Source organism: Oxyura jamaicensis, chromosome 25 (assembly GCF_011077185.1).
Source record: "Oxyura jamaicensis isolate SHBP4307 breed ruddy duck chromosome 25, BPBGC_Ojam_1.0, whole genome shotgun sequence".
NCBI classification, from domain to species: domain Eukaryota; kingdom Metazoa; phylum Chordata; class Aves; order Anseriformes; family Anatidae; genus Oxyura; species Oxyura jamaicensis.
In genome coordinates this window covers 1,187,034-1,202,048 of record NC_048917.1, presented here as the reverse complement: position 1 = coordinate 1,202,048, position 15,015 = coordinate 1,187,034, and the positions used below count along the sequence as shown (strand labels likewise).

General features: G+C 54.4%; 1 protein-coding gene and 1 long non-coding RNA gene across 2 annotated transcripts in view; both read right to left on the bottom strand.

Moving 5' to 3' along the window:
• Positions 1-332: 332 nt before the first annotated feature.
• Positions 333-3,393, bottom strand: LOC118178182. The gene is made up of 2 exons (XR_004756094.1): positions 1,887-3,393; positions 333-1,521 (listed from the first exon to the last, which is right to left on the bottom strand). It is a non-coding gene; the product is annotated as an uncharacterized LOC118178182 (long non-coding RNA).
• Positions 3,394-3,425: 32 nt separating this feature from the next.
• MEX3A (mex-3 RNA binding family member A) overlaps positions 3,426-15,015 on the bottom strand; it is a 12,721-nt gene continuing 1,131 nt past the window's right edge. Inside the window, exon 2 of the mRNA XM_035346469.1 lies at positions 3,426-4,610. Within this exon, the coding sequence (XP_035202360.1) occupies positions 3,505-4,610 (1,106 nt within the window). The 3' untranslated portion in view covers positions 3,426-3,504. The remainder of the gene's footprint in view (positions 4,611-15,015) is intronic.

Below are 15,015 nucleotides of genomic sequence, written 5' to 3'. Positions count from 1 at the left end.
TCAAAATAAAACGGGGGCCGAAATACTTCTATTCATTTTAAACTAGAACTGCTACATCAAGCTTTCTTTTAATATATATGTATATGTATATATATATGTATATATATATATATATATAAAGGTTATTGGAACTGAAGATTTTATTAAAGGCCAACTTGGAGACTTGAGTAGGAACCTTGTCTGCAGAGAGGGGCAGACTGCCGCTGCCTGGGCAGCCGGGCAGCCGGCCCCCGGTTCCGATCAGCAAGCATGGATGTTTGTTTGGGTCATTAATTCCTTTTTTTGTTTGTTTTTGTTTTTTTTTTTTTTTGACTTTTTTTTCTTTTTTTTTTTTTTTTAAAAAGAAAATTTTTTTTTTTTTTCTCTAACATTTTCAGCATGCAGGAGGCTTTTACATCGCTTTTCGCTTGCTAGGGGAAGGGGAAAGAGATAAAAGGAGCGGAACGAGGGCCCCCCTTATCCTCCCCTTACCCCCCCAAATCCCTAGGGTCAGTGCTAGCACAGGTCCCCCCCGCCCCAGGCCCCCACACGGGTGTCTCCTTCCCCCCTCCCCGCTCCCCCCCACCTCTTCACAACCTGGCATCAAAGAAAGACATTGACCAAAAACTTGCTCACATTACCACGAACAGACTTCACTCAGCCAAGAACGACTAGTCACTCAACTAACAGATCGGCCCCGGGGGACTCGGCCGGGGAAGCACTTTGCCATTGCGTTTCCAGCTCAAGCCCCTCCGGTACCGACACGAACATTTCCGAACGCCCCCCCAAGAATGGCGTTTGGAGCCCCCCCCTTCCCCCGGCTCTTGCCCCAAGCACTCTCTTGCCACCATCGGGAGGATTTTGGGGGGAGAACGGCTCCAACGCAACCCCAGGGGCACGGACGAGCGGAGGCGGTGGCGTGCGGGGCGAGGAGAGGTTACTGCCCGGCGCGCAGAAATGCTCCCCCCCTCTCTCCCTTACCCTTCTTCTACTGGGACCAGACCAAAGCCAGACTTTGAACAAGAACCAGGCTAGTTTAGGAAGGACGTGGCTGGCCACAGGGCCGAGGCAGCGCCTCTCCCGAGCACACACTCGCGTCCCGACCCGCTCCAGGCGCCAGCGGCTACGTGCGCCGCAGGGCACGGAGAACCAGGCAGCCGAAGGTTTCTTAAAGCTTTGGGGAGGAGGCGAGTACACATTCGACCTGACAGTGTCCCTTTAGCACAGCATTAGTATTTTTTTTTCTTTTTTTTATATATCTCTTTTTCTTTTTCCGAAACATCAGCATCCATTACAGAACCTAGGAACAGCGTCCACCCCTCCATCTCGCCCCCTACGTAATATTTTACCGTCGATGCACAAACGGTGGAGGTACATCATTTCACGCACCTCCACCCAGTATCTGGAGATTGAAAGCAGACCTTTATCGATGCAGAGCACCGGAGCAGCCTGCCCCGGCACCGGCAGCAAGCGGCAGCAAACCGAGCAGAAGAGGGGATGTTCCCAGGAACATTATTACGATGAAAATAAAGTCTCCTGTAACTGAAGGGAAAAAAAATCTCAGGCGATTTTTATTGGTATTATCATTATTATTATTATTTTTTTGCTGTAGAACTGTCTCTGCCAAGTTGTGAAACTTGCTGGTTCAGTTCTAAATCAGGGTCCAGGATCTGTGAGCAGAAGTCGAGGGGCAGGAAATGGGGAAGCGGTGGTGGTGGGAGAAAAACTCTATATATAATTTATATATACATATATATATATAGGTGCTTGATGAGTTAAGTGCCTATATATATATATATATACACACGCATATATTTATAGATAGGTATACTGGTACTTGATAGGTTAATCCAACACACATCTTTACCATCACGGCATTTTGGCATCCACAGACTGGTTGAACAAACCTGATGATGTTAAGATGCTGGCTTGCATCTTGTGTGCATTGGCACAGAAGCCAGATTCGAAGCCCGTCCTCTCCCAGTTCCCAATGGTTTAGAAAGTATCTGATTTAACAAAACTAGGAGTCTTGAAATGATTAAAGGATGTTCAACAAGGCAATTCTTTTTTTTTTTTTTTTTTTTTTTTGTTTCGTTCTGAAAAAAATATAATATATAAAAGTGGCCAACCTCAGGAAGATCCAGGTAAAGGACAGCTGAAGAGGTTTTGGTCCATAAAGAAATACTTTTTCTTCTTTTTTTTTTTTTCCCCCCACTCGGTTTTGGGTAACAAAAGTTTTGGTCCAGTTTAAAAACGACGACAACAAAATTATATATATAAACTCGGGGTTCTTTTTTGCTTTCTGTTGGGATGCATGTTGGTTTCATATGGGCTCATTGCCTGTATTGCATGATCGTCTTTCTTAGGTTTTGGTGCGATATATATACTTTTTAAGAAAAGAAAAGCACAATGTTACAAGTGTGTGTGTGTGTGTGCGTGTGTGCACGTGCGCTTGCATGTTGCATGTAGCTGCAGCTGGCATCACTTGGAAAAGAGGATGAAGAGTGAACTACAGAAACGCGGAAGTCGATACACTCCCCCCACGGATGGGAACTCAGGACTGCTTTTGAAATACCCTGTTAGTGACTCCTGATTCGTCTGATGAACAAATCCCTGCTCGGATAAGGAAAAAAGAACAAAGTTCCAAACTCCACGGTGGCTCAGAATAATAAAATAAATGCTAATCGCCCAGTGTGATTCCAATAGGTTCTTCCAAACCTTCTTCAGCTTCACCGGCGTCAGTTTTATTTCTTCTTCGTCTTTTTTTTTATTTTCTTTTTTTTGTGGCTTTTTTGTTTTTGTTTTTTTTTTAGAAAAAAAAGGAAAACAATAGAAGTTCTTTAGCTGCTGTGGTTTTTTGTTTAAATCTTTGAGGTAATACAGTTGTGCCCTCGTTCTAACAGGTTCCCAGAGGTTGATGGTTTCTTTTTTATTTTTTTAAATCCCCGACATCCGTTTTCCTTTCTTTCTATTTGTTTCTTTCTGAGCTCCCAGTTGGGCTGACATCCCTGGGGGGGAGGAGAGTAGGGGCTTCAGACCAAGATGAAGATTGAACATGGCTGGAGAAGAAAGGCTGGCAGGGCCCTCCCCGCATCCCTGCTCCCTTTCCCGTCCGATCGAGATGGCCTGGCTTGGTCAATGCAGAGAAGTCCCAATCTCACCACCAAAAAAAACTGAACTAAACCGCTTTTGCTTGCGAGATCCGAGTGTGCGTTCAGAGTACTTGTTTTAAAAAAGACATCGCAGGCTGGAGCATCGTTCGCCCTTCAAAATTTCTGGCTTTGCTATTCATTTTAATTTTATTATTCACTTTTTTTTAAAAAATAACATACATTGCTTGTAAAATAATTTCTTTTTTTTTTTTCTTCTTCTTCTTCTTTAAATTAATTTATTCTTTCATTTGTTTGTTCTTCAGATGTCATTATTATTATTATTATTATTATTATCATCATCACTTTTCTTTCCTGGACCCCCCCATGCTCCCTTCCTACCCCCCACCCCACCCCAATGCCCTGCTCTGTCTCTTTAGGAAAATATTCTAATGGCCTGAGTGGCTGCAGCGTGGCAAACCGGGCACTCCGGATCAGTCCTCTCGCAGATCCTCACGGCACACTCCATGCAGAAGAGGTTGTGGCCGCACGGCACCAGCGCTGCCGTAACTTCGCTTTCGAAACACACCATGCACTCGCGGCTGCTGGAGACAGACGTCCGGGCAGCGGCAGTCGTCCCCAGCTTGGAAAACCCTTGGAGCGGCTCTCCTTGGGACCGCCTGGGGAGACCAGAGAGATTGGGCTCTTGGATGGAGGAGGACGGGGAGCGATGTGAATTTGGGTGGATGGCACCAGTGCTGCTGGAACGTTGCTGTTTCGAGAAGAGCACCGAGACAGGGTTGGTGTTCTCCTGCCCAGCCCACATCGGGGCGCCCGACTCCGGCACCCCGTAATACAGATCTTGCTTGTTCACGCCGTAGTTGGGAAAGAGGTAACCATAATTGAAGTCGTTTTGGTCATTCAGCCGGGGTGTCTCGTAGACGGGGTCAACGGAGCAGTCGCCAATGCAACCCAGGCTGTTCTGCCGAAAGGTGGAGAGGGGTTTGCAGCCCGGAGCCGGCGTATGGACCCGCCAGGCCTCCGAGTAGCGGTTCTCCATGCCGGAATCAGGGCTGCTGGAGAGGAAGTCATTCTCATTGTTGTACTCCAGGATCTTGCCCGTCCTCACCGCGATGTGGGTCTCGATCTCCTCCCGAGCACGCTCCACGTTGCCCGGCGCACCTGTGATTTCAAAGACGGGGTCCCGGTCCCGACTGGGCGTGATGATGTAGGTGTTGGTCTGCTGCTGGATCCGCTTAATGGTGGCGCCCTTGGGGCCCACCACCAAGCCCACCACGCGGTAGGGCACGCGCACCCGGATGGTGACTTGCCCCGGCAAGGTGGGAGCACTGCCGAAGGTGGTGCCGGCTTTGTTGCGGGAGGCCCTGATCATGGAGAAGTGCTCGGCTGCGGAGATGATCTCCCGCCGAGCCATGGCCACATCCTCCCGCCGCCCTGTCACCATGAAGACCGGCTCCTCGCCTCTCACCGGCGTCTTGATGTAGGTGTTGGTCTTTGCCCGCAGGGCTTTGATCTTGCAGCCTTGGGGAAGAGAAGGAAAACAAGGCAGGGAGGTTAGAAGGGATGCCTCTCTCACCACCCTCCCTTCTTCTCAGGAAACCAGGACAAGCCACCTTGTTTCCATCAGGCTGTGCACCATGCAGCAGCCACTGCCCAGGGGCAAAACACGAGAGAAAGACCTTTACTCCCTTAACGAGGACAGACAAAATGCCAAAGGTTCCCCCTCACTGCCCCCAGAGAGAGGCATAGCAGGAGTGTCTCCCCCTCCAGGAGCCCCCTCTTCTGCCATGCCCAGGAGGGCGCTGACATTTTGTGCGCTGCCCCTCACCATGCAATCCCCCTCGGATGCTTCCCCTCAGAAATCAGCCATCCTTCAGAAATCACCCCTCAGAAATTTCCCACCCTCAGGAACCAGGGGGAGCTTGAGCCCTCCCCATGGGCCAGCGGTCTCTGTGAGGAAGCCCATCCTTGCCAAGACCTGGGCCCCGCCATGTAGCCCCTCAGAAGATGGCCGCCCCAGTTGCCCCTTGCCACTAGTCAGCGTGCCTTTCAGTACAAGGGCAGGATTCCTCTCTGCTTGGAGACTTTTCTCCTAGTGTGGGGCTTTTGGTGTGAATCTGTGGTGCAGGACTCTGTTCTCGCAGGACAAGCCTGGTGGAAGTGGCAGAGATGCAGCACTTCAGGCTCCCACCTCAAACATCATGGGATCCCCACTGTCAGCACTGCTGGGGGCTGGCGGGATGCTGCCGTTTGCTTTGGGGCTACAAAAGCACAGAACAGGGCAGGGCTGCCCTCCTGCACCGAGGCAGATCCCTGCCATGGTGTTTGCAGCCCTGCTCCCCACCAAGGGCTGCCTGCTGCTCTTGGCCCCTGCTTTGGGGCATCGAACACCGGTGCCGCACGCCTCCCCACCGCAGCGGCCCAGGCGCTCGGACCCTTTCCCAAGATCACTTCCCATGCCATCCACTTGTGATGCCAACACCCACCCCCTGGAGCCCACCAAGCCTATTCCCTCTGCTCCCGACAGCTCAGAAAATGTCTTTCTGCTTTTCCAAAAAAGGCAAGAGGCTTTTCAGTGTGCTTTGGCTTCCAAGGCTTTTTTTCAGAAGGGTTTAGAGGCAGCAACGCGACTCCAGGTTCCTAGATGACACTAGGATGCCATCGAGCCACTAAATATTTTTACAGATGTGGCACAGTTTTCTAAACTGCTTCTGGAAGCCCTCCCCGCTGCTGCCCCCTCTGACCCTGCTCTCCAAAAGCCTCGCTCGGTGCCTGAAGGCATTTTCAAAGCCTGGCACCGAGTTCCCATTCAGACTGGGGCTTCCTCTGTGGGAGGCGGTTTGCTCCAAGCTTGGGTCTCTAAGAAAAACTAAAAAATGTGCTTCCCCAGAGTACTGCATTCCTCCTAGTGAAATTGGAGTTAGGGGAGCATTCTGCCCTGGCTTCCCAAGCATGCAGGTGTCTGGACACATCTGGCTCAGTGCTCATGGAGCAAAAAGATCAGGATACTGTGTGAAATCACCATCCCTGCAACCTCCTCTCCCCAAAATGAGCCCACCTCTTCTCTCCTGCGACCATTTGACAACACCCTAGCTTTCCACAGCACACTATGCCAACACCACACTTCTAACATAAAATGACCTGCCAACAATGCTTCTGTGACCAAGAAATTAAGATTCCTCAGCTGGTAGGCTGGAGCATTATTATTTATACACACCCTAATAAATAACAACATCTCTCCCAGCTGGGAGTTTGGGGCTGCCACTCACTTAGTGCTGCCACTTATCTGCAGCTCGTCTCACGAGACGCGGACTCGTGACGTTGGGGTATTTGCAGGAACGTAACGATCCCACCACCCCCCCTATCATTACGGAGAATTGAACCCTGCACCTTCAGCGATAAAAACAGAACCCGGTGCCGCTACAGATGGCAGGAATGCTTCTCCAAGCTCGCAGCGGTGGCATGCGCCACGCGCGGTTCAACCAATAGCTACAGCTGCACGAAGCAGAGGCAGCCAGCCCGACGGGTCGCACTCCCTCTCGCAACACCACGCGGGCACTGGAGTGCAGCCTCATCCAACAACGAGACCTCCCGGCACAGCTTTGAAACCCACCCCCCCCCTCATTTGTCAGAGGGTTTTGCCATGGGTGTAGAAACGCGGGACATGTGCAGGCAAATCCTGACTGTGCTGCAGACTCCCAGTGCAACTTTTAACTCCTCAGAGTTAGTTCGGCTCGCTGAGCCTCGGTCCCTGGTTTGTAAAATGGTGAGAATTGCTGTCTCTTGCTCTGTGTTACCGCAAAACTTCCTGTAACAATTATCGTGGTGATGCTGCTGCATTAAACACATCTCTAAGCCACTGATTTCACGCTCCTGGGGAATGGAAATGCAAGATCTGACACAGAAAGAGCCAGGCAAATCCTGAAAGTCCAAAGCAAATCCAGCCCCTACCAGTCCTGTGTAGCCAACACGTTGCTCCCCATGGAGCTTGCACCCTGAAGTATATCTGCAATGCTTTGCTTAGAAAAGTTTTTACACTTGATGTGGACCAACGGCTGCCTACAGCGGTGTATTATTAGTACTTGGGAAACTCGGTCAAAGAACAGGACCTGACCGGGCTACGCATGACACAACCATAGAATAAAAACGTGCACACAAAGTAAGAGAATAAAGGCTCCCCCAGGGAGCCTATGGAGGGCAGGATAAAATTGTGTGGGGTTACCTGCATCCTCCACAACCCCGAGGCAGGCTGGGCTGCTCCTGGCCTGTCCTGGGCAGACGTATGCCTGCTCCACATCTGTGACTCTGGCTCCGAAGATGGAGATTCCATCTTAGGAAGATTAACCAAGATGCCACCATTTCCCCAGGGATATCACCAAAGCGTCACATGGAAAGAAATGGGGGTGATAGCAACAAGCATCCACGCTGGAGATGAGTCCCGTGCACTACCGAGGACTGAGGCAGGGTTTGCTGAATTCCCCCACGACCCACGTCCTGCCTCCTAGGACCGCGAGGCTGGCCCTCGCTCGAACAGGGACCGTAGGTACGCGTTTGTCAGGGCTGGTCGGCGTTTTTTAAGGCACGGGACAAAGCCCTGTGTGGGGGGAGAGGGATCCGAGCCCCGCATCACAGGGAACAATCGAGGAGGTGACACGGAGGGTCAGGCAAGCAGAGCAGCGACAAAGGACAGGGGCTCCACGCTGGGGACAGATGGAAGGGAACAGTGGCAAGGAATACACATGAATGAGGGCAAGCGTCAGCGAGTTACATGAGCTGGAGAGGGTGGGAGGGAGCCAGGGATGGAGGAAAGGTGATGGAAATGGAGGGGAGAGGCAAGCTGTGATCCTGCAGGGCAAGGAGGAGAATTAGGGGTGTGGAGGCCAAGGGAAGACACCCCAAAGAGGCAAACGGGAGACGGGCGAGGAGAGAGAACGGCAAGAGAAGGGGAGGGAAGATGGAGAAACGGACAAAAGGACGCATGGTGCAGTCGATGGTGTGAGAAGCAGGGGGAGGAGGAGGGAGGGTCTCTGTGCAGGCCTGCAGACAGGAAAGCCAGCTTTGCGGAGGCAGACAGATGGGGGATCCTGTGCTTAAAAACTGGAGAAAATAACCCCACAGGAAATGAGACCAACTCCATCAAGACCAGCAGGTTCAGTGGCCCAGATCTCCTGCAGCTCTAAATTGGTGCAGACGACAGGCCAAGCCGTAAGCAGCGTAAATCCAGATAACTCCACCAACTTCCAGGAGGGCTGCACTGATTTACATCAGCTAAAACCAGGCTGCGCTGCCATCTGAGGTAGCCGCTCACTGCCACAGCTCCTTGCCTATCCCAGCCCCAACCTCGACCCTGCCGCACACCGCGAAATAGGGGCCGAGCTCTCTGACGCCGCTCCGCTTCTGCGTACCAAGATCAGAATATGGCCCTTCATGTCCTGGCCAGATTAGTAGCACAGTCTAGTGTGCCTTTTTTTTTTTTTTTTTTTTTTTTAAAAAAAAAAAAAAAAAAAGAAATTTGCCCTGTGTGTGTTTTTTAATGAGAGGCTTTCTTTGTGCCTAACAGAAATTTGGAAACAACACGCAACAAACTGCTTTGCTTGGTAGATTATTAAAAAGGGGAGAGAACTGCTTAGTAGGTGGTGTTAAAAATGTAAAACTAAGAGGAGAAAAGGACCTGTAGGAACGATAATAATGTGTAACTTTGCTGTAGCATTCTGCTCTTTAAGGCAGTGTGCAGACATCAGCTAATTGATCCCTGGCAGACTCCTGCCAGTTAGATTTTTATATTGGAGAATTAAGCTCTTTCTTGTTGTGTTTCCACTACCTAGCTTCTATTATTCTGATTTTTTCTGCCAGTAACACAGATCCCAAAGCATTTTGCGAAGGAGGCTCGTACGATTATTTCCTCCCCCCACCCCTTTTCCTTTTTAACTTCGGTTAACTGATTGCCAATTGACTCAAAGTAAATGTGTTTGCAAATTACCCTAGTAAGCCACAAACGTTAACTTACAGGAGCAAGCCCTTGAGAGCCTCCGGCACCCAGACCTGACTGGAACGAGCCCACAGAGCTCTGGCTACAAATAAATAAATAAATCCGGTCTGGACATTGCCAAACTGGAGATGGGGGCAAGTCAGGGGGTGGTTCGGATGCAGAGCCAAATTCTCCTGTTTATCCCTGCATTAGGTGTAAAGAAATCCATCAAAACTAACAGGGAAGGCTTAAGGAGCTCGAGCCACCTTGCCAAGGCAGAGAGGGTGTAGGATACATCCAACCTGACGGCCGTCTGCTTTGCACGGGCTCATCCCAAACCTTTCCTCACTCGGAGCGGCCCGAAACCAATGCGGTTCCATGGGAACCTCGTGGTTTACACCGAGGCTCCCGTGCGCTGCTCTGGCGGTGGCAAAAAACCTTCGAGCAGCTCCAAACCTTGCACGTGCCCCCTGCACGGGGCAAACGCCAGCAGGAGGATGGCGTGACGAAAAACCCAGGCGTGGCCACCATCGGGAATTTTACCCCAGTGTAAATTCAGGCTTAAACCCACAGACACCTTTCCCATTGCCACTGCTGGAAGGCCGGATCCTGAACAGGTGCACGATGCCACTGATGCAGCCTGGAAGGATCCAACCTGGCATCAGCTGGCACACCTCCTGCAGCCCCTGCACGGGCTTCACCTACAGCAGACAGCCCCGAGGTCACCTTCTCAGCTCTTAAACGTACCCCAGAAATCACTCCTGGTCCCTGAATTTCTTGTTTTTGTCAGACACGAGACCGTCTCTACAGACAAAAGATTTTTAGTCCTCTTCTCATTTACACTGAGGCTCCTCCACGCTGCTCGGGTGTAAGTTACACCTGTAAATGCCCCACTTCGGACATTTTGACATTGCCGGTGTGGTATTCAAGAGCCTAAGGGCAAATTAGGACTTTGTCTTTTTTTTCTGTTATCATCATCATCCAATTAAAGGCCCATAAAATCAGCAACCACCCAATATCTCTGGTAAGGTGGGGCATTCTCTTCCCATTTAAGATGAAAGCCATGTTAAAAGACAAGCACACAAAGAACATCACAAATACACCCTCCTGAATATCTGTGGGGTGAAGATTTTGCTGCATTGAAAATCTGATGAAAGTGGTGTCAGAAAACACCAGCGCGCACAAAAGGACCACAAACAAACCACTAAAATCCCTTCCCATCGAGGTTTTATTGCACTGATGATGCAAGTTGTGTTTACAAGGTGGGGGGGGGGGAAAGAGAGAAACCAATAAGCCAGGAAAATAAGCAACCGCCTCATTTTGGTGCGGTGATTTTACGTAGCAATGAAAGTTGTGTTAAAAACAACAAAAAAAAGAGAAAAAAAACACATACAAAACGTGAAACGCACCGTGGAAAAAACAACGCGACCCCGCAGCGGCAGACCCCACCAGCCCGTCCGCCGCAGACAATCACCGCCTTGTTGTGTGGTGGTGGGGGGGGGAAACGGTGCCGAAGCCCCCCCCCAGGTCTCGGCATCGCCGCGCCGCACCGGGGTGGGTGTGTCCGCGGCCCCCGCGCGCCACGATCCCGCGGCGGCACGCGTGGCGCCGGACGGCTCGTGGGGGGCACGGCGGGTCGGGGGCTGCCAGACAAAGGCAGCGCAGAGGGGGGGCAGCGCGGGGACGGGGGGCAGCGCGCTCCCCCTGCCCTAGATTCGGGGCCGGCTGCGCCGCGGCCGGGCTGGCGCGGGCATCCAGCAGCCGGATCTCGGGCGCGGAGCGCGCACGTCTCCCTGGAAAATTCCCTTTGTCTCTCTCCCAGACCCATTTTCTCCTCCCACCTCCAGTTCAAACCGCGCAAAGTAGATCCCGCTCCGCACTTTCTCCCCCCCCCCCCCCCCACCCCGGTGTAAATTCAGACGGATTCTCGTTAACACTTTCGAAACGGGCTGCCACCGCCTGCAGTCCCGCTCTCCCGGCGAGGCCCGTCTCCGGCTGCTGGAGAGGCGTAACGGGGGGCTGCTCCGGGGCCCCGCCGGGCCGGATGGATGGCGTTGGCTCCGAGCTTTACGCAGCCAGCAGCCGCCAGGATCTGACCCCCTCGCTGCCTCTCGGATGCTGTACATCCACCTCCACATGGTGGGTGGGGGAGCTGCAGTCATCAGACTTCCTCAATGGGAAAGGCTTCCTTGGACTATTTTTAAATGCTGGAAGCGTTGGAGCATGTTTGGAGCTACACAAAGAGCCCAATCACCTGGGGTTAGTGGGGCCTCTTGTTATTTGACTTCACCTTGCCAAGAAAGAGCAATTTATGTTAAGCTCCTCTCTCGCGTCATCTCATTCCTGTTGACAGCGGGGCTAGTTAGAGCAGGCTGGGAGATGCTTCACCCAAGGGTGGCTCTGGGTGCAGGTGACAATGGGTGCTGCCACCAAGGCCAGGAGCAAGGCTCTCCGAGGGAACGTACCCGCCAGGAGCGGGCAGCTTTGCCCCGCCGTGCTCCGACCACTGAAAGCCAAAGCGACCCAGCACCTCCTCCCCACGCCTGCACACCCCAAGTGCACAAAGAAACGGGACCCAACCTCAAACGCGCTTCCCTTCGAGTCCTGCAGCCTCCTCCCTGGCTCTGTTGACAGCGGTCCAGTTTGCCAGAGGGAGCAGATTTAACCCTGGCGGCAAAGCGAGAGCTGTGCCTTCGCCACGCTGATCCACGCCTCCGCTGATTTCTAGGAAGAACCTGGATGTCTTGGGGGCTGGGGATTTCTGCCTGCTTTTAAGCTCTCGGTCGGAACGGCCAAAGCATGACCACCTTCGCACATCCTCCGCCCTTCCCAGCCTTGCTCCCCTCTCCGCTACAACCACACCCTCGGGTCGCAAAGGACGAGGTTCTTGCAACCCCTCTGCCCCATCACCTCCAAGACACTTTGGTGCTTTGTCTTTACACCCTGGCCAATCGACCTGCACAGCTCCGATGACAGGCGGGGTCCCGGGGTGGGGGCTGTAGGGAAGGTGCCCGCAGCAGGAGGTGGCAAGTGAAACGTGGGTGCCACCAAGCACCCCGGAGCACCCTGCGGACCCTGACGGCTCCAGAACCTACAGCACACTCGTGCCACGCAGCCACCCGCACGATAAGTCCCCACTCCTTGCCCTAGTGGATAAAATGGGGGTACACCTGGAGGCCACGGCTCCGCCACCAGCCAGGGAAGGTGAGCTACTGCCAACCACGGGCAGGGCAGTGTGGTCCCACGCCAGTCAAGGGAACTTCTTTATCCCTGTCCCCTCACCTTTCCCTATTTTGGTGTCCTCCCCTTTGCTCCTGCTCCCTGGCACCGGCCGTCCTGGGAAGAGCGGCTCCTGGTGGGCCAATTCCCCCAAAGTGCCCCTTTTTGGGGCTCCACGCTGTCCGAGTGAGAGCTCCCATGCTTCCTGGCAGGCGCTCATGCCACCAAGGAAGCGCTGCTTGAATTCGATGCCAAACCCAGCGCTGCCTCATACCCAGACGAGGTCTCCAGCCCGTGATCGGCTCCGCAAGGGCACAGCGGCCGCTCCCGGGGCAAGCCGGAGCTGGCAAGCTCAAGCTGAGCTCCTGCAGCATCCCCCAGCCAAAGTAGGGTCCCCCCAAACAAAACCTCTTCGCAAGTCACACTTAGGGCCATCCCAACCACAACACCCAGGGCTGAGCCCCGTTTACACCCAGGTGCCTGCACACAGCTCCAGCAAAGCACGGGGCAGTCTTCGAGCAGGTGGAAATTGCTTTGCCTAGGCCCCTGTGCCCAGGTCCAGGCCTCTCGCGTGCGCTCGTGCCAGCAAGTTACACTTTCAAAGGTGGAAAACATTTTACGATCACACGAATGGAGCGGCCCATCAGATCAAAAAAATACTAAGTTAAAGAAAAAGCTCAACCCCTGTCATCGATCAAAGCCCCGATACGATTTTTATTTTAATAACACTTTTTTTTTTCCCTCCTCTTTTCCAAGATGTTCCTCACCCTGTTCACCAGTACCCTCGAACCACTCACTTCCCTAGAGAGCCAGCTCACACCTCCCCATCTGCAGCATCACCGCGGGTGCTGAGCCCCAGCCAGGTGGCCGGCAGGGATCAGGATTTGGCCCCCAGGGATGGCGCCAGGTCCCTGCAGCGTCCGCACCCAGCTACGTCGGCGAGGCGGCCGGCACAGCCCAGCCTCCCGACAAAACGAGACCCGGGAGACACGGCTGAAGGCCTTTGAAAATAACCAGCGGGGTCCAGGATGGCTGCTGGGGTGCAGAGCTGCGGCTGCCTGGGCTCTGCCGAAGCACCCTTGGGTTCCAGCAGCACAGGATCTGGCCCGCCGAGCCCTGTCGCGGGGCGCAGCCTGACCCAGCCAGGGCTCCGGCCGCTAACGCTTCCCAGATGTGGGAAAACCCTCACGCACACGAAAAATGGTGGAAGAAACCCAGGTCTCCATGTCCGCACACACCGCTGCCTGCCGAGCAAACCCCCCCCCCCCCAAAAAAACCCTGGCACCTGAGGTCGGGGCAGCGGCGAGGCCGGGGAGGGGAGCAGCGGGGGCACCTCCCGCATCGCCCAGCATCTCCCCCGCCCGCCGAAGCCCGTCTCTCTCCCAACTTTAGGGAACAAAGGGGGCCTGATTCTCCACGGCTGTGCCCCCGCTGCGCAGGGCTGCTGCCAAACCCCCTGCCCAGGGGGCGGCCGTGCCCTCGCCCCTGCCCTTGGCACAAGGAGGGGATGGAAACCAAAGCAGGACACCTCGCCGCCGACGCATGGGGCTTGGGGAGCGGACGGCAGCCCCCACGCCCCCGCCATCCCCGGCTTCGTCCCCGGGCGAGCCGAGCCACCGGAGGCCCCATTGTTCCCGGAACGCGTTCCAGCCCAGCGACGCGCGGCCATCAGCCCGTTCGCGCCCCTCAGGTCCCCGGCTGGCGGCAGCGGCCTCACCCAGCCACCGGGTGCCCCCCCGGCTCCCCTCTGCCACCCCAGCGGCGGGGCTGCAAAAAAAAAAATATAAAAAAACCCTCCCAGCTCAAGCAATTTCAATTCCCAACCCAAGAGGAAGCATCTGGATTTGGAGCCGCAGTCTCTGCCCGTCACACTTCCAGAGCGTCAAGTTACTTGCTTAGAGAGAGAGAGAAAAAAAAAATCCCACTTAGCCACACTATTATTATTTTTTCCCCCCCCCTCTGCAAGCGACACAAACTTCTCTCGCCAGCCCCGAGCCTCAGCCCCGCAGTGGCTCCGCGCCGACCCCCCTGCGCCCCCCACTCTTGGAGCCGGAGCGGTGGGCGAGGGGTGACTTAAGAGTGGGTGTGGTGTGTGTGTGTGTGTGTGTATATATATATATATATATATATATATATAATTTTTAAAGCCCTCCTCCATTCCACCTCGCTCCGAACAGAGCCGCGAGGAGAACAAAAGCATCACTGTCACGGAGCGGGGCCGGGCGGCTGGCGGCTGATGGCAAGGGGGGACGGGGACACCCCACTCGGGACGGGGTGCCGCGTCCCACTGCGGGGTCCCCGCTCGTCCCCTGGTGCCAGGACGAGTTCAACTTTCCTTAATCCTCTCCTGGGGGCCTCGCCAGGCCCGGGGGCTGCCGCCCGGCCCGGCAAACCCTCCCCAACCACACCCCCTCGCTTCCACGCCGAGCCCAACAAAGGGGATTTTTTTTTTCTCCCCGTTCCATCCACGACCCCCTGCCTCCCCCCCCTTGGCGCTTTTAGCCCGGCTTTTTCCCTTTCGGGGTTCAGGGCGCAGCGACACGGACACGCGTGGGCATCCCCACGCGCTCCCCATCAACCCTTCACCGGGTGGGGGGGGGCTCAACCCCGGCTCCCCGCTGTGCCCGGGTGCTCCCGGGTCGCCCCTTCCCCTTTGTCCCCCCTTCGGAGCTGGCCCGGCTCGGCTCGGCTCGGACAATGGCAGGGGGAAAAGCGCTGCGGGGGGGGGGGGGGGGGGGG